Here is a 19,499-nt window from a genome sequence, read left to right as displayed (position 1 = left end):
GTCTTCTAATAGGGAAATTCAACTGCAATGAGCTCTATAATTGCATAAAGAGTTGAATTCTAAAGAGTCAATTTAAAGAGTTATGAGTTCCCCCCACCATCCAGGCTATGCTCTCTTCTCACTGCTGCTATGGTAAAAGTGCATTAGCTGCCACAGCACCAGGTTTAGGAACAATCACTACCCTTCAACCTTCAGACTCCTGAACTAGCAAGGATAACTTCATTCACCTCAATACAGAATTGACTCCACAACCTATGGACCCACTTCCAAGGACTCTATAATTCATGTTCTCACTATTATTTATTTACCTATTTATTAATATTAATATTTGTTTTTGTATTTGCACAACTTGCCTTCTTTTGCAAATTGGTTGTTTGTCAGCCTTTGTGCAGTTTTTCCACTAATTCTATTGTATTTGTTTGTTCTAACTGCAAATGCCTGCAAGAAAATGAATCTCAGGATAGCACATGGTGATATACACTTACTTTGATAATATATATATTTTGAAGAGTTAACATATCTGAAGAGTGTTTCATGGCTCTGGGCCTGTACTTGCTGGCATTTAGAATGAGGGACGATCTCATTGAAACCTACTGAATATTGAAAGGCCTAGATAGTGGAGAGGATGATTCCAATAGTGAGAGATTCTGCAATTAGACAGCACCGTCTCAGAATAGAAGGAATTACCTTTAGAAGAGAGATGAGCGGAATTTCTGTGAATCTGTGGAAATCATTGCCACAGATGACCAAGAAGGCCAAGTCATTGGGTATGTTTAAGGCAGAGATTGATAGGTTCTGGATTAGTAAGGGTGTAGGAGGCCATGGGGAGAAGGGAGGAGAATGGGGTTGAGAGGAAATATAAATCAACCATGACAAAAATAGCAGAGCAGACTTACTGGGTTGAATGGCCTAATTCTGCTCCAATGTCTTATGGTCTGAATTGATTACAACCACAGAACGCTGGTTAAAATTCCAACAGAGGTCAAATTTTTTCTCCTGCAGTTCAAGTACTTACAAAGCATATTCCACATATTCTGGCAAGTGTGGGCAAACACTGACATATTTCAACTTCTGGTTGGAATTCCTAACTATTAAAAAATATTTTTGTTGCTGATAAAGATCTCTAATGTAACTCAACAGCTTGGCTCTAAGGCAAAATGTTGTTTCTTCAAGCCCCAATCAAACAACATGTGCACACAGATCTAGGCTGATTTCCATGTACTGTTAGGAGTGTGCTACACTATTGGAGCACCTGTCTTAATGCTAAACTATCAGCTAATCATAAAATATTCCACACTACCATTTCAAAGAATAAGATCACCTGGTGCCTTATAGAGTCACAGAACACTACAGCACAGAAAAAGGTCGGGGCCAAACTGTTAATCTGCTTAATGCCATCGACATGCATCCCGACCACAGCCCTCCATAACGCTCCCATCCATGTGCCTATCCAAACTTCACTTAGATGTTAAAACTGAACCCTGCTGCTGGCTGCTCGACCATACTCTCACCACCTGAAAGCCTCATCATTGACAGCATATTTACTAGCCTGAATAAGATTCCAGACCAACCACCATTACTAGATCTTAACCACATTCTGAAGTGGTCTAGGAAACCTCTCAATTTCAAGGAGTATTTTAAGGATTATACAATGTATGCTGGCCTTGCGAGTGGCATCCACATTCCCAGCATGAACACTGTGATTATCTTTAAAAACATAAAATTGGAATTAAACTTAATATAGTGATTCTATCCATACAAACTGAAAAGAGACAAGTGGGTGGACAGCTTACCCAAGGTGCACTGTGTTTCTGTGATGACATTCATCTCTCTGAGGTAAAGCTTCTCTTTGTGCGATAAATCACGTCGTTCCAGATCTGTCAAAGGACATTTATTTTAAAAATTCATATTAGACAGGCACATGAATGTGAGGGAAATGGAAGGATATGGACATTGTGTAGGCAGAAGGGATTAGTTTAGTTGGCCATTTGATTACTAATTTATTTGGTTTGGCACAGCATCGTGGGCTTAAGGGCCTGTTCCTGTGCTGTATTGTTCTATGTTCATTGTGACTTTTGAGAAAATAAACTACAGATGCATATACATATGTACAACAAAGTGAGTTCAGAACAAAACCATAACAAGGAAAATGATAATTAAGGCCTAAACCCTTTCACGTGAGTCATCATTTGTTTGTGCAAGGACGTTTCTTGCATATAATCAAAGAACATTCTAAACTACAGGAGCTGGAAATATTTAATCAACAACTCCACATCAGTTGACAGCTCGAGAATGGGTTGTTGTGGATTAAAATCTGACGTATTCTCCTAGAGCAGGGGATCCCCACCTTTTTTATGCCATGGAGTCTTACCATTAACTAACGTTCAAAGTAAAATTTATCATAAAAGAACATATATGACACCATATACACCCTGAGATTCGTCTATAGAATAGTAACTATAACAGGATCAATGAAAGATGAACCAAACTGCAGAAGACAACAAACTGTGCAAATACAAATATAAATAAATAGCAATAAATAACGAGATCATAAGAATCCTTAAACTGAGATCATTGGTTGTGAGAACTTCTCAATGGACGGGCAAGCTATCCCCTTTTGATCAAGAGCCTGATGGTTGAGGGGTACCTGAAGAGTACATGGACCCCAGGTTGGGAACCCCTATCTCTGAGATTCCTCATTGCTGAAGATTGAAATGTTATTGTCACGGCTCCACAACTCCGAAAATCTTGAGATTTCAGTCTGTGGCCAACATGTCTTCAGGAGGGTGGACTCGCTAAAAGGTTTCTGGGTTACAGGTTTCAACAAACCACTCAGTTAATGAATTAAAACACCTAAGGCAATTGATCTTTGATTCATAATTTTGAGAGGCCACAGGCAATTTGCCGTTCACATTCCTAATCAGATACTGAGCAACATTTGGATCTGAGGAACAGTCCAAATAGGAAGAGCAAAGACAAGTCCCGATGAATGTTCACACTGTCTTAAACATAGCACTAATTCCCAGCTACCAGCACCATGGATCCTGGATACATCTCACAGGTGAGGTGGCAATTCCAGACTGAACTCAAATCAAAGAAAGATGCCTGACAGTTGTAGCTGAGCTTGAATGCTACCACCTCTTATAAAGAAAAATTAAGTGTATAGATGACAACAGGGCTTCGCTTCCAGATGAGCTCAAAGCCTTCTATGCTCACTTTGACCGTCAAAACATGGAGGAACCATCATGAACTCCCGCAGTACCCGATGATCCTGTGATTTCAGTCTGAGGTCAATGCGCGAGCAGTCGCCAAGAGGGTGGACCCACGAAAAGCATATAGCCCAGATGAGGTACCTGGCCAAGTACTAAAGACCTGTGCTGATCAATTGGCTGGCATGTTCACTGAGATCTTCAACCCCTTGCTTCAGCAGTCTGAGGTATCCACCTGCTTCAAACAGACTTCACTTATACTGGTGCCTAAGTACAACTTGCTTCAAAGACTTTCATCCAGTCGCACTTACATCAAAAGTTATGAAGTGTTTAAAGTTTAATGCCCTGGTTAAGATTTCTACTGCTATGCTGTGAGGTATTTTTATTTTAGCAGTTTTCTGCAAAAGCAGTGTGTCCTGTTAGTAAGAGTGTTTTGACTTCAGCCAAAGTTAAGGAACCATTTGCCCAACTTAGGAATGTTGTATCAGCCAATCAGATTTGTCCTGGTAAAGTGCTGTAACTTTAGTGGGAAGCTATGGAAGATTTAAGAGAGCTGGGCAGGATGAGATTTCTGAAGGACAGTAGTCTGGTTTGGGGTCTTTTGGCAGGAGCTGCAGAGTGGAGAGCAAGGGAAGATGCTCACAGAATGCCCCTCCAAGCAGAGACCCCATTGTAAAAGGATCTTTGAGCTGACAAATAATTCCAAGGAGGAAGTGCCTATACTCCTAAGTTAGCCAGTTTGTTTGAGATGATCTTCCAAGGAAGTTCAATCTGTGGTTGGTGTCTTTCAAAAAGAATGTGAGTTCAGCACATGAGTAAAGTGAAACACCCAACCACTACAGAAACAAGCTTCAACATTTATGTGCACATTTAGACTGGTTTAACTGGAATGGGCCTTTTATTTTACTTTTCATTATCTGTTAACTGTTAAAGTCAAAATATTGGCAAATATATTCCATTTGTGATTTTATGTTATATTTCTGGCAAGTGATAACTTTGCATGGGACAGTATTTACAGAGCATTCACTACAATCAATGGTCCTTAATTGGAACATCCTAGCTGTCCTGTTTGGTTGAACCCAAATCATACTGACCCCACACATGTGCTGATTATGGAAGGCGACCTTCTCACCACTGAGTCACGTGGCTATTAGCAGAGTTAGCTCCAGTGAGAGGATTACATAAAAGTTTGGTGATGAAACATATCAACCCCTGCCTGAGAAGTGACTTGGATCTGCTTCAATTTGCCTACAGGCAAATTCAACAGGTCCACAGCAGATGCCAACTCAACAGCTCTTCATTCAACCCTGGAAGATCCAGACAGCAAAGATGCATAAAAGGGGTTTTTTTTTTCTTTGTTACTGTTGGGAAAGGGTTTCTTTCTGTTAACTAGCAGGAATGCTAATTTACTGATAACGAGAATGGTATTCCTTTGTAAACCAAATGGGGATTAATGTTCTTTCTTCTGAGTCTGTAAGCTTTTGTTGACGGGCTTTTGGGCAGATCGGCGCAAGGGGGTCGAGAGAGGACGCAATGCTCTAAGCGGGGCGAGGATCGGACCCCAAAGGGGGGTCCGAGGCCGGGAGATTCTCCGAGGGGGGGGGGGGATGAAGCTAGATGTGCTTGGTTGACCACTCGGAGGGTACTGAGCTGTTTGGAGAGTCGAGGAGTTCGGAGGGTCCTGAGCTGCGAGTCGAGGAGTTCGGAGGGGATCGAATGGTGGCCAGAAGACTTCAGAAATTGAGCTCCAACGGCTGTGCACGTGGTTTGGACTTTGATAAGTTTGGCGCCTTTTCTTTAATTTTCTCTTCATATATACTGTATCGTTATTAATCATTTAGTTAAAGTAACCTTATAAATTGTACTCATTTAATCGCATATGGTGTACTGTCTGTTTTTGGGCGAGGCGGGGACATCACACAGCATCCACACCAGCTGATTACCCAGTTTGGCGGGGCTGAAGGCTGCTCCCCCTAGACAAGAACGAGCTGAGCGAGCCTGAGGCGACCCAGGGGGTTACATTGTGGGGTGCTCGTCCGGGGTTGATTTCTGTGGAAGCTATGAGATCACCCTCTTTAAATTGTGTCTGCGGCGAAGAGCTGGTGTGCCTTTGTGGGTGTGCGATTGCTGGTTATCGCTGCGTGTGTGTTGGGTGGGGTGGCTGCTGTGGTAGCCTGGAGGTCGTTGTTCGAGTTCCGACTAGTGCTGACGAAATGGTGGTGGGACCATGGGTTGTCCGTACTGTTTGGAGAGTGAGGAGTGACAGGTTGGGATGTTTCAGCAGTGGTGAGCTCCGCCCGGTTGTTGGAATAACGTCCAGCCCTAAAGGGGCGGAGGCGTGAGCGGAGCGGACCCCTCAGTTGTTGGGTGAGTGGCAGTGCTTGGCTGAGGGAAAGCGACAGGGACGGGTTGAAAGTTTGAGTAGGCGGGCTGGTGACTTTGTTAGAACTGTCGGGCGCAATTACCTCGAAGTGACCGCTGCCAGTTCTGGGAAAGTGTGGGAAAATGCGTGTGGTTCGACTGGAAGTCAAATGCCGCAGCTGGGGGGCTTATCATATCCGTGGCAGGAGATTGGTGGGAAGTTTTTAGGGTATCCCTTTTTGCCTAGGGGGGCAGATAAATTGCTTGTGGTGCCAAGGGGATCTGTTGTTCCGTTGATTCGAGAGGTGTCGGGAAACTTAGAGGAGGCCCAGTGGGGGAACGGCTTGGGGTCTCTGGGGGAGCACGTTCCCAGCAATGTACCAAGGAACTCCCGAAAGGAACAGAACCTATTCCTGAAGGCTTAGAGGGGCCACGTGCACAGGTGTTGTTACGGATGGATGGAAGTCAAGTTAAAGCCATCCTCGGCACCGGGGCACCGGTTAAGTTGCTGTACAGTTTGTTTCATAACCGTTATTGGAAGCATTTACCCTTGACGACATTGAGGACACTGGAGATTTGGGGTACCAGTGCCGGTGATTATCCAGACGACGGTTGTTGGTCAGTGAAAATGGAGTTCTTGGAGGCAAATGTGGAGGAGACTGAGGTTCATGAATCGTTAATGCTGATGTGTCCGGACCCTGTTGAGACGGGCAGCGTTTCTGTTCGAGAGAGAACCAATATCCTGCTGGTGTGCTTGGGGGCCTGCCCGGAGGAGGCGGGTGAGCGTTGTTTGGAGGCATTGTCGATGCACCCAGAGTTTCGAGCTGCTTGTGTGGACGTGTGTAGCAGCATTGGGCTGATACCGAATTCAAACAAGAGCCAGTGGCGGTACGGCCTGGGGGAAGTATCTGAGGGTGAGACCCTCTTAGTGGACGCTGCGAAATACCACGAGGGATCGGAGTTGACTGCTGAAGACACCTCAGAGAGAGAGAGGTTGCAGGGACTGGCCCCTGAAGCCGTGGAAGACGTAGGCAGAGTGTGTGTGGATTGTATTGCGTTGAAGAGGTGCACAGTCAGTGACCAGAATATGGCCCTGAGGGCCGGAGAGGCGATGGCCTGTCTGAGTAGTGCGAAATGGTTTAAGGTGCTGGATCTGAGGAGTGGATGTTGCCAGATCCCAATGAGTGGGGCCGACAAGGAGAAGACGGCCGTTATAAATTCCTTAGGAGTCTTCGGGTCCGAAAAGATGCCACAGGGCATATCTGGAGCCCTTGCAACCTTCCTGCGGGGCAGGTGGAAGACCATAGGGGATGTGGAGGCGTTTGGAGTTTTGGTGTATGTGGATGATCTCTTGGTGTTTGGATTTGCCTCAGGAGAATATGAAGTGAGGTCGATGCAGGAGCAGCTGAGAACTACCGAGTTAAAGTGTTTTCGGGACACGTGCCAGGGCTGGCGAAGGTCACAGCTTGTGAGTGACTGTCTCTACGGAATCAAGTTTGAAATGAAGACGGAGAGACTGGAGAAAGTGATCGGGAACCATTCGGAAGACTTACAAGTTGGAGAGAATGAAGAAAGTTGTCTGACTGAGGGTAATAGCAAACTGAGAACCCGGAAAGGGGAGTTTGCAGAAGTGAAGAAATTACAGATGAATCTCAGAAGAGAGAAGCGGAAGCTTGAAGGGAACCTGAAGATGACCATCGACAGTTCAAATGAAGGGCAAAACCTGAAAGTTGATCTGGAAGAAGTCATGAGGAAGAAAAAGCTGGAGAGAAGTGCAGTGAATACTGAACAGGAGGCTGAAGAGACTGCGGGAACAGTGCAGGCCACATGTTTCCGTTTGGAGAAGATCAAACAGCAGCTACCGATCACAGGAATGAGGAAGAATACAGATTCGATGGATGATGTGCTGGATGTGTGGTACATGCTGCCTTTTGCTGACTTTCCCTCGATTGAGGAAGAGACCTTTGGCCCTTCTCCCATTGAGTCAGGTGTAGCGGGGAGGGTTAGCTGTGTGCAGTGTGGGGAATGAGTGAGAGGTTGAGAGAGGAGTTGGTAGTGGGCCCAAGGTATCCCCAGTTGTGTCCGAGCCTGAAGGGTTTAGGTGAGGGGGTACGGAGGCCTCAGAAGGGTTAGGGAACTCCCAGATAGTTGGCCTAAGTAGCGCCTGAGGAACAGGGCGTGAGGGTTACTGTGTGGGGAGGAGATATCACTGTTTGTGCTTGGGTTACGGTGCGTTGGCAGGAAAGGTGGCAAGTTATTTAGTAGTCATGAGGACATGACTTTTATTTGGTGGAGGAAGTGTGTAAAGGGTTTTTTTTTCTTTGATACTGTTGGGAAAGGGTTTCCTTTTGTTAACTAGCAGGAATGCTAATTTACTGATAACGAGAATGGTATTCCTTTGAAAACCAAATGGGGATTAATGTTCTTTCTTCTGAGTCTGTAAGCTTTTGTTGACGGGCTTTTGGGCAGATCGGCGCGAGGGGGTCGAGAGAGAGGACGCAATGCTCTAAGCGGGGCGAGGATCGGACCCCAAAGGGAGGTCCGAGGCCGGGAGATTCTCTGGGGGGGGGGGAAATGAAGCTAGATGTGCTTGGTTGACCACTCGGAGGGTCCTGAGCTGTTTGGAGAGTCGAGGAGTTCGGAGGGTCCTGAGCTGCGAGTCGAGGAGTTCGGAGGGTCCTGAGCTGCGAGTCGAGGAGTTCGGAGGGGATCGAATGGTGGCCAGAAGACTTCAGAAATTGAGCTCCAATGGCTGTGCACGAAGTGGTTTGGACTTTGATAAGTTTGGCGCCTTTTCTTTAATTTTCTCTTCATATATACTGTATCGTTATTAATCACTTAGTTATAGTAACCTTTATAAATTGTACTCATTTAATCGCATATGGTGTACTGTCTGTTTTTGGGCGAGGCGGGAACATCACACAGCATCCACACCAGCTGATTACCCAGTTTGGCGGGGCTGAAGGCTGCTCCCCCTAGACAAGAACGAGCTGAGCGAGCCTGAGGCGACCCAGGGAGTTACACAGCAAAGATGCATACATCAGGATGTTCTTTATTGACAGTAGCTTGGCATTCAATACCATCATCCCTCAAAACTAATCAACAAGCTTCAAGACCTTGGCCTCAACACCTCCTTGTGCAAGTGAATCCCTGACTTCCTCACTTGTAGACCCGAATCAATTCAGAGTGTGGAGCAGATGTTGGCAACAACATGTTCTCCTCGATCTCTATCAGCACAGGTGTGCCAGAAGGCCGTGTGGTTAGCTCCCTGCTCCAGTCATTTCCACTTATGACTATGAGTCTAAGCACAACTTCAATGCCATATTTAAGTTGGCTGATGGTACCACTGTCATACACTGAATCAAAAGCGGTGACGAATCAGTATATAAGAAGGGAGATGGAAAGTCTGACTGTGTGGTGCCATAACAACAACCTCTTACTCAATGTCAGCAAGATCAAGGAGCTGATTATTGACTTCAGGAGGAGAAAACCAGAGATCCATGTGCCTGACCTCATCAGAGGATCAGAGGTGGAGAGGGTCAGGAACTTTACATTCCTTGGTAAGTGCAATTACGAAGCAATGCAACGCCTCTACTTCCTTAGCAGTTTGCAAAGATTCAGCATGACATCTAAAACTTCGACAAACTGGTGGAGAGTATATTGCCTGGCTGCATCGCAGCTTGTTATGGAAACACCAATGTCCTTGAACGGAAAGTCCTACAAAAAGTAGTGATACGGTTGAGTCCTCCCCACCCTACGAAACACTGTCACAGGAAAGCAGCATCCATCATCAGGGACCACACCACCCAGGTCATTGCTGCCATCAGGAAGGTAGTACAGGAGCCTCAAGACTTACACCACCAGGTTCAGGAACAGTTAGAACCCCTCAAACATCAGGCTCTTGAACCAGAGGGGATAACTTCACTCAACTTCACTTGCTCCATCATCGAACTGTTCCCTCAACCTATAAACTCACTTTCAAGGACTCTTCATTTCATGTTCTCAATAGTTATTCCATATTTATTTATTTTTATTACTTTCTTTTTGTATCTGCATAGTTTATTGTCTTTTGCATACTGGTTGAACATCAAAGTTGGTGTGGTCTATCATTAATTTTATTATGGTTATTATATAGATTTATTGAGTATGCCTGCAAGAAAATGAACCTCAGGGTATATGGTGACATATATGTAGTGTAATGGGGGTTTCTTCTTTTTTCTTTGTTACTGTGTATGTAATCAAAATGGCTTCTTTGTTTTGTTAAAAGCAGGAATGCTTCTTTGTTGCGAGAGAGTGCTGGAAGCTTGTTTGGGTTAAAATTTACTGATAACGAGAATTGTATTCCTTTGTAAACCAATTGGGATTAATGTTGTTCTTTCTTCTGTCTGTAAGCTATTGTTGGCGGACTTTTGGGGAGATCGGCGCGAGGGGTTGAGAGAGAGAGGACGCGATGCTGTACGCTGGGTGAGGAACGGACCCCAAGTGGGGGTCCGAAGCCAGGAGGTACTCCAAGGAGATGAGATGAAGCTAGATGTGCTTGGTTGATCACTTCGGATGGTCCTAAGCTGCGAGGAGTTTGGAGGGGATCGAATGGTGGCCAGAAGACTTCAGTAATTGAGCTCCAACAGTTGTGCACGAAGTGGTTTGGACATTGATAAGTTTGGCATCTTTTCTTTATTTTTTTCTTCATATATACTGTATCGTTATTAATCACTTAGTTATAGTAACCTTTATAAACTGTACTCATTTAATCACATATGGTGTACTGTCTGCTTTTGGGCGAGGCGGGGACATCACACAGCATCCACACCAGCTGATTACCCAGTTTGGCGGGGCCGAAGGCTGCTCCCCCTAGACGAGAACGAGCTGAGCGAGCCTGAGGCAACCCAGGGGGTTACAGTAGTTTGATAATAAATTTAACTCTGAACTTTAACAAACTTCTATAGATTTGTAGAGATTCCTCCAACGTTACAGAGAGCATTCCAGATAGTTACAATGTTCCCTTTAAGGTGTGCACCGTCACATCTTTTGCTACTAGCATACAAAGGAAATTAAACTGCGCACGAAAGGTTGATGCCCTCTACCTCGCTGGCATGTTAAGTATATTTCATGATCGTTCACAATCACATTTTCATCTCCAGTTTCTGATCCAGACCTTGTTGACAACGTGGAGTTTGCAATGATTTGTCTGTAGATTTTAGAACTGGTTTATTTACACTGTTTTATTGAAGAAATTATTGAGTCAACTATGTCAAATTCCAAAGAAGCAAAGGGCATGAAGCACAAAAGAACTGCTAGTTCATTTAAAGTGGAGTGGCTTAATGAAACAGCAGAAACTGTTACACCAAAAGCTCGTGAGGTCAGGAATGTGCAGCTAGGAGAAATATTTATGTACAATACAGAAACTGGTGTTACTGTGAGTATTTTCATGATGCAAAAGTTGATGGAGAATTTGCAAGTTGAAAGAAGTGGAGTGATATTTGGAAACTTAACTTTTCAAAGTGTCATTTAGCAAGCAAATCACATATGGATGATGTGCAAATTCTCCAGTGAGAAAACGAGCTACAAGACCTGCTAAGTATGTTTTGTGAGAGTGCCAATAAACAAGAACGAAAAAGAACAAACTTGGAGGAGATCGAAGTTCTTATTGACAGTGTTTTACTACTGTTTAAAATGAATATCAATAAAATTCAGTCCGCACATGTTGTTGCCACTGGACAAAAAATTGCACAGCGCAAGATTTTCGTGCCACTGGTCATTACAAATTAGACGGATTATTGGTTACAACTCTTCATCAGCAACAGGCCAAGGCCTCACTTATCACGAGCGCCTGCCATGCTTTCACTGAACTTCTCAGGGCAAGAACAAACCCCAGCACAAAAGACGTAAGAACTAAAACACTGATTAGTGGTGAAGGCATGACTACTGGCTTAGCAAAGCCCTGAATATCTTCATCATTCAAAAATAATTTAAGTATTGTACACTCTAAACTTCTAATATTTAGTATTTTAAACATAACTTGCAACATTTAAAAGTGCTGGAAAACAAAGTTAAATGTAAATTAAACCTCTCACAACTGGTCTTCTCCATTAGTGATCTACTTCCTGTGCTGTCCAACCTGCATGGGAAGCCTATACTAGAGTCCAGTCAAAGAACAAAGCCAAAGAGCAAAGTACAGCTTTGCAATTCCAGAAATCAATTGCAAGTACACGGAATCCCACAGAATGGTGGCAGGTCATTGAGGGGAGGCACCAACTTTCTATGCAGAATTCAGGTTATTACAGGTTAGGATTAGATTCATAAACTTTCAGGTAATTTTATAATTACAGTGGTTGATCAGAGTAGCCTCTGATTTGCGACAACTTTTAAAGAACAAGAACCAATTGAGAAAACTTGGATTCTCTTCGTTTAGTTGGTACAATATGCCACTTAGTTGGGACAGAAGACTGTTGCCACACAGTTTCTAACTAGTGACAAAGCGCGTGCACTTGCGTTGCCATTAAACAGTACACTGTACTTCGACTTGCGCCAGTTGCATTCTGCTTCTGTTATGTTATTCAATTGGGCCAATGAACGCTGAATTAAAAAGTAGTATTTTCTGACACGACTTCATGCTGGAAGATAATAGCATAGGTTGCATGTGCTTGTGTTTGAAAAGCAGTGATTTTTGAAACTGATAATTAGCGAGAAATAAACACTAAGACAATTCCGCACAGCTGTATTTGGGCTTGAAGATGCCAGTAATGACCAGGAGTGAAAATGAAACAATTTCATGACTTCAACAAGTTAAAAACTATGAAGAATTTGAAGGATTTGACTTACACCTTGAATGTTAAAGTGAAAAATGAAGTTTTGGAAGATGGGATCGTTAAAAGGATTGTATGGAGGAAGTCCACTATCTGAATGAAATGTCTGCGCTGATTTTGTTCATTTACGGTCAATCAAAAGAACATGGCATCGTAGACACTGGATGAAACCCTCCATCAATAACTACAAGCTGAGCACCCTTTATCTGAAATGCTTGGGGCAAAAGTGTTTCGAGAATCTGATTTTTTGGGGATTTTGGAATATTTGTATTGATAGAATGAGATACTTTGGCGATAGGACCAAAGTCTAAACACAAAATTACAGTACATACACTGTCTATGCATATACCTAAAGGTAGTTATCACTACCTCAGTTGCCCAAGTGGGCAGTCAGTGGCTGTTTGATATTGCCATCATTCCCAACTTGGAGTTTATGTGCTACCAGTCAGCAGTCTTTGTCTTACACTTGTTCAACACACACATGTACTTAACAGTAAAAGTTATTACATACCAATAATATCATGGAAATACAGTGAGTCAGAAAAGCAGCACGGCTGGATTGGGAGAATACCTGATTCAGCTGTCGAACAACACACAACGGCAGGCACTCAGTCTCCACCTACCATGCCGTGTTTTCATTAAAAGCTTACAGTACACAGTATTTGTATTTTATTCTTTTTATGTTTTATGTAAGCAACAAAAGATTGAAAGTTTGAAAAGGGGTGTGAGGTCACTTTTCAGAACTGTCTGTGGGGTGCGGAGACCTGCGCATTTCTGGGAAACTTCTACTTATGCCATCACGTCAGCACTCAAAAAATGTTTGGATTTTGGATTTTCGTATGGGGTGCTCAATGTGTATTAGGAACAATACACAGTTTTATAATGCCATAGTAGCATTGGAAATTGGGGCAGCCGCTTAATTGTACTGGTGCCAATGTGTTCCAATTAGTTTACATATCAATAAACAAAACAAAATTAAAGTGAAAATCATCGCCTACCTGGATATTTTCGCTTGAACGAAGTCACGCCTAAGTATTCACTAACTTGTTCCTGAAGCATGTAATATTCTCCTGTATCATCACCTGGCCATTTATACTCCGTCAACATCTCTGCTGGAAAATAGGTTGAGCTAAGAAGAAAAATTATTTTAAACTTTTTCCAGTACAGTTGGATCTTATAGTTTAAACAGCTATATGTTCTAATAGGTCCAGTTGGAACTGACATGGTACAAATTAGTGATCAAAATCTCTTCAATGAGATGATGACAACAATAAATTTATTTACAGTACTATGCAAAAGTTTTAGGCACATATATAAAGCGAGGGTGTCTAAGACTTTTGCACAGTACTGTATTTGTCAACATGGAGCAGAGAGCAAGTTTGTAAATCTAGTGGGAGTAAAGGATGTTGGGAAAGAGGAGGGTGGAGCGCCATAGGAGGAGTGTGGGACAGGTGGTGAAGAAATGATCGGGGTAAGGTCATCTGATCCAAACAATTGGCTTATTGACTATTACAGAACGTCGCTCTGGTGCTTCCCGCTCCCTCCACTCTCCCTTCCCCTGTTCCCAACCATGATTTGCCTCTCCCTGTCCCCTTCCCACTTTCAGTCCACAACAGACACTCCATATCAGAATCGGGTTTATCATCACTCACATATGTCATGAACATTTTTTTATTGCAGCAGCAGTACAATTCAATACATAAAATTACTTAAGTACTGTGCAAAATGCTTAAGGCACCCTAACTATATACACGTGCCTAAGACTTTAGCACAGTACTGTATATTGCATCTTCAAAGGGGCTTTACATTGTCAAATAGAATTTGAGATCATGTAAGGAAATATCGAGACAAAGAGACAAAAGGTTTGGTTGAAATGTGAGGTTTTAAAAAAATATTCAAAAAGGAAACCTAAAGAGACAGGCAGAAAACGAGCCTAATTCTTGGGATTTGAAATCTGAAGATGTGACAACAGTGGAGCGATAAGGATCAGAGATATTCAAGAGACATGAATGCTAGTGTGCAGAGATGTTGGAAACCTGGAGAAAATAGCACAGAAAGCAACATTTAAATACAGATATAACAAGACAGAAATGAAGTCCTTGAATATGAAGGGTCCGAAGTGTTGCTGGTGACCCCTATCACCCATCCCACAATCTCTTTGACCCACTACCATCAGGGAGGAGGTACAGAAGAATCAGGATTAGGACTGCCAGCCTGGATTACAGCTTTTCCCTCAAGCCGTGAGACCAATGAAAAACCTGCCACCACCGAGGTCTTGTCTCGACGACAGCGAGCTGTTTATTGTGCTGCACACTACATGCACTTTGAATTACATTTTATTAACTTATTTGTGGTAATATTTTGTTTTATCTGCTGTGTGAAATGTATGTTTTGTGGGTGCACTGTGGTCTGGAGGAACGACGTTTTGTTTGGTCTAAATTTGTACAGTACTGTACAAAAGTCTTAGGCACCTTAGCTCAACATATGAGCCTAAGACCCTACACAGCACTGCATAGTCAGAGGACAATAAACTTCAACTTGATTTATTGGGACATAACCATGCTAGACAGTTTATGCAAATATTAACATGCAGATTTTTCTAAAAGGCATGAGAAAGAAATGACATAATTCTCTACCTGAAGTCTTGAGTGGTGTCACTGCTTTTTGAGCTATCTCCAGATCCCATGCGCCTGCGCTTGGGAGCCTGACTTCCAGAGTCATCATTTGAAGTCTCTTCAGCATCTTCCTAGAACATGAATAAGAATATTAAACACCGTACAAGATCATTCACCTTTGGGTAAATCTTTTCATGACATTCATCAATGACCTCTTATCCAAATATTTGGTCATCTGTCCTTTTTCTGTATACATCTTCTGTTATGCATTCCCATTCCACCCACTTGTTCCACAATGTCCTCATCAAGAACCTATACACACAAAATGCTGGAGGAACTCAGCCAATCAGGCAGCACTGATGGAGGGGAATAAACACTCATCACTTTGGGCTGGGACCCTTCATCAGGCCTGAAACATTGACTGTTCATTCCTTTCCATAGATGCTGCCTGATCTGCTGAATTTCCTGCTGCTGGGTTTGGTCCCCTTTGGGTGCAAGGCACCATGTTTGAAACATCTCTCAGTCAGATTTCATTCCCAGCAGTGTATAGATGTGGCTCTTAATATAGTCAGGAATCTATATGATTCTCCTAAATCTGCTGCCAACCTCTGACACGGCTGATCACAGCAATCTCCATTAATAGCTTCCTTATACCATTCAGCTAAAGGTACACTCACCTAATCCCATTCTCATATCAGGTATCAGATTCCTGAATGGTGATGAACATGACCTCAGTGTTCTTCTTTCGCACTATTTATTATTGTAATTTATGTCTGCACTGTACTGCCGTCACAAAACTGCAAGTTTCATTACTTCTGCCAGCGGTTCTGATAACATCACAATGGCAGCTTTTCCTCCACCTCCTGCCTACACACTACATCTTGGTGAAACCCTTCCCTCCACTTCCACATCAGCAATAACTCTCAAGGGATGGAGCACCCCCACTCCATCTGCCAAGAGCAGAATATTCCAGTGACCAACTATTTTAACTCCTATCCCCAGTCCCGTCCTGACATGTCGCTCCCCAACCTCCTCTTGTGCCACGATGAGGCCCTGGAGGAGCAACACTTCATATTCTGTCTGGGTAGCCTCCAACCTGATGGCTTCAACATCAATTTCTCCTTCTGGTAAAAAAAAATCTCTTCCCCGTCTCTCTTTTTCTATGACCCACTTTGGCCTCTTACCTGTTCTCCTCACGTGCCTATCACCTCCCCCAGGTGCCCCTCCTTCTTCCATTTCTCCCATGGTCCACTCTTCTCTCCTATCAGATCCCTTCTTCCCCAACCCTTTTCCTTTCCCACCCACCACCTTCACCTTTTTATTCCGCTGTCTTCCTCTTTCCCTTCCAGACCTGAAGAAGGGTCTCAGCCAAACGTCGACTGTTTATTCATTTCCATAGATGCTGCCAGACCAGCTGAACTCCTCCAGCCTTTTTTAATGTGTAGCCCTCTGGTCTATCTCAATGCCACCTTTCTTGACCTCTCCAGTTCTGGACTAGCAGACAATTTCTCCAATAAATATGCTGCAAACTTCATTCAGTAGTCAAGGTGGCATGAAAACGTAATGGTTAGCACATTTCCTCACAGTGACCATGCGGTTTCTTCCTGGTGCTCTGGTTTCCTCACACATCCCTAAGATGTACTGATTCAGGTTAGAGTGTTGTGGGTATGCTATGTTGGCGCCAGAAGTGCGTCAAAGCTGCCCCCTGCACAATGCTTGCTGATTTTATTTGATGCAAACAACGCAATTCACTGCGAGCTTCAAGGTACATGTGACAAATAAAGCTAATCTCGAAAAGATCCCCACCCCTGCCGAATTCTGCAGGACTTGTTTCAACACGACACAGCAGCAATTCCCTTCCTCGCACAAATGCTGCCTGACCCACTGACTTCCTCCAGCATAATGTTTCTCGCTCCAGATTCCAGCAAATGCTGTTTTACAAGGATGTTGCGCTACTGGAAGACATGAAAGAGGTTACTGACATGAAGCATAAGTGGGAAGAGAAGGAATTAAACACAAAAGAAATTGTAGAAGCTGGCAGCTGGAGTGAGAAGCAAAATGCCAGTTGAACTCAGCATCAGGTAGCAAATGGAAGGAAATGGACAATCGAAGGAAAGAATTGTTCTGATTCTAATGAGAAAACTGAGGAAGACAAGTCAAGGAACGATGTCAAGAATAACACACACAAGATGCCAGTGGAACTTATCAGGTCAGGCAGCATCTCTGGGAAGGAACTAGCTGTTGACATTTTGTGCTGAGACCCTTCATCAGGACTGGAGAGAAAAGGGGGTGTAGCCAGAATAAGGAGGTCTGGATGGTTGGGGGGAGGAAGGAGTACAAGCTGGCAGGTGATTGTTAAGCCCAGCCTGGGGGGTGGGGGGGGGGAAAGAAGATCAAGGAGAGTCTGGGAGGGGATAGGTAGAAGAGGTAAAGGCTTTTTCTTATCTTCTTCCACTGATCACCTCCCAGCTTTTCACTCACTTCCAGTAAAAACAGAAGAGGCCTCATGACTGGAGCCCTTTAACTTGGCTTCCCTACTTATATTCTAAGGTTTGGTAAATAAAGTACTTGTTTGCTGAATTGAGTCATTATCTACCCATCCTATGAGTACAAGCTCCAACGTCCTTCTGTTCTCAACACTTGGTAGTTTCCTCTTATTTATCATGCATCTTCATAATTTGTTTTCTCCCTCCGAGTGCAGGGCAGGGAATTGCCTACCATTTGGCATTTTCCTGCCTGGCCAGTTAGTTGACGATGTTTTGCAACCCTCAGTTTTCTTTGCTCACTCTCAGATACTTGGTTTTTAACTGATTTTAACTTCTTACATTACACACCCTTCGGCCCACCATGTTGTGTTGACCTTTTGACCCACTCTAAAATCAATCCAACCCTTCCCTCCTATATAGCTCTCTATTTTTTCTCTGCTTCTCTGAGAGCTTCTTACATGTCCCAAATGAATCTGCCTCTAACACCACCCCTGGCAGGGCATTCCACACACCCAGCACTCTCTGTGCAAAATACGTTCCTCTGAAATCCACCCCCGCCAATATTTTCCTCCAATCAGTCAAAAGTTACACCCTCTCATCTCCCATAATACAGTCCAAATCACTGATAAACATTTCTTAGAAAAGAAATTGTGTCATATAGTCTTACCCTATCAAAGTTATTTCCTGTGATCTACCCATCCCTTCCCACCTTCTCTGCTATCTCAAACTGACTTGTTTACTCTCTTTCCCAGTTTTGATGAAAGTTTCATGAACTATTTCTCTCTCCACAGATGTCTCTGGACTTGCGGAGTGTCTCCAGTGTTTCCACCTTTGTTACAACCCATAACCATTGTACCATTATCTCCCAATTACTGGTTTCATTGCTGTCACCAATACTTATCCCTTTTCAATATTTCCAAACCATTGTAACACTGCCAATTGTTGGAGCTTGCTCTGCCCAACAAAGCTATCACAATGCCAAGAGTAATAGGACTCAAAGTACTTAACTGGCTATAAAGTACTTTAGTTAATCCTGATGACACTACAGTATATAAATACAGGTCCTATTCATGTGTTAATACATAGACGTGGTTAATCTGGTGACTGGAATCCACCTCTTTCTTTTTTACGAAACAAAAATTAAAGGAACTGGAAATACAGGGAATGCCAGGAGCCCGTTGCAAATCATTTGGTGGGAGATCTGATGAAGTTTCAGGTCCACCTTTCACTAGGCTGTCAGAAACTCTTTGGAGTTATGCCGCTCGCGTCACTTGCAGGCGGATTCGTTGAGCCGAAAACTCAAAATCAATCCATCCCCTCGCTCCGAGAGAGAGAGAGAGCGGCCCAGCAACCCGAGGTTGACGCCGTGGCCGCCAGGAATGCGCACCGAAGGATGGGGGAAGCAAAGGGAACCCGGCTCCCTTTTCCTGGACACTCACCCTGCCCGACCGCGCTCCCGGAGTTGCCGGGTTGCTATCGCACAGGCGGCTCGATGATACCACAGTAGCCATTTTAACAGAAGCGTCTTTCCCGGCGAGTGGGCCGACCATAAGCGTTCCCTGAGACGCCGAAGCCGAGAATCTCGGCCAGCGCCATGGTCGGCCCACCAGACGCTGCTACTCGATGTGTTTCCGTCCATTGTCTGCGGAATAATCGGGGGCTTGGAGTGAGGGAGGGGATCCGAGCAAATGCAGAATATTTTAACGAAGATGGATTTGTAACAGTGAAGTTGCTAGCATTAAGTGAGATTGCTTAGCCTTCCAATTCCAGTCTCGTCATTATTGGCATTGGTTTATTATTGTCACATGTACCAAGATACAGTGACAATCTAATCTTGCATTCTGTTTATACGGATCAAATCCTTACACAACGCATTGAGCTAGACTAAAGTAAAATAGTAACACTGCAGAATAAAGCCTCTGAAATAGTGCAGAGCAAGTAAACGCTAAAGTGTAAGATCATAAAGAGGTAGAGTATGGGAGATATAAGTGCTCCATTCAAGAGCCTGACAGTGGGATAGAA

At 43.8% G+C, this 19,499-nt stretch overlaps 1 protein-coding gene across 5 annotated transcripts in view; it reads right to left on the bottom strand.

Moving 5' to 3' along the window:
* phf10 (PHD finger protein 10) overlaps window positions 1-19,131 on the bottom strand; it is a 115,331-nt gene extending 96,200 nt beyond the window's left edge. For 3 of the 5 annotated variants that reach the window (XR_009515233.1, XM_059986740.1, XM_059986741.1), the window contains exons 1-4: window positions 18,917-19,131; window positions 15,013-15,122; window positions 13,375-13,485; window positions 1,794-1,877 (exon numbers count right to left, since the gene is read on the bottom strand). Coding sequence is in view for 4 of the 5 variants with exons in the window: in XM_059986740.1 (XP_059842723.1) it covers window positions 1,794-1,877; window positions 13,375-13,485; window positions 15,013-15,122; window positions 18,917-19,116 (505 nt within the window). In the remaining variant the exon portion in view is untranslated. Of the gene's footprint in view, window positions 1-1,793; window positions 1,878-13,374; window positions 13,506-15,012; window positions 15,123-18,916 lie in introns of all 5 variants that reach the window. The other 2 variants (XM_059986742.1, XM_059986743.1) reach the window with 1 other exon arrangement.
* Between the last annotated feature and the right edge of the window lie 368 nt (window positions 19,132-19,499).

Source organism: Hypanus sabinus, chromosome 12 (genome assembly GCF_030144855.1).
Source record: "Hypanus sabinus isolate sHypSab1 chromosome 12, sHypSab1.hap1, whole genome shotgun sequence".
NCBI lineage: Eukaryota > Metazoa > Chordata > Chondrichthyes > Myliobatiformes > Dasyatidae > Hypanus > Hypanus sabinus.
The sequence above is the reverse complement of the archived record's forward strand: the minus strand, read 5'-3'. Positions and strand labels throughout refer to the sequence as shown.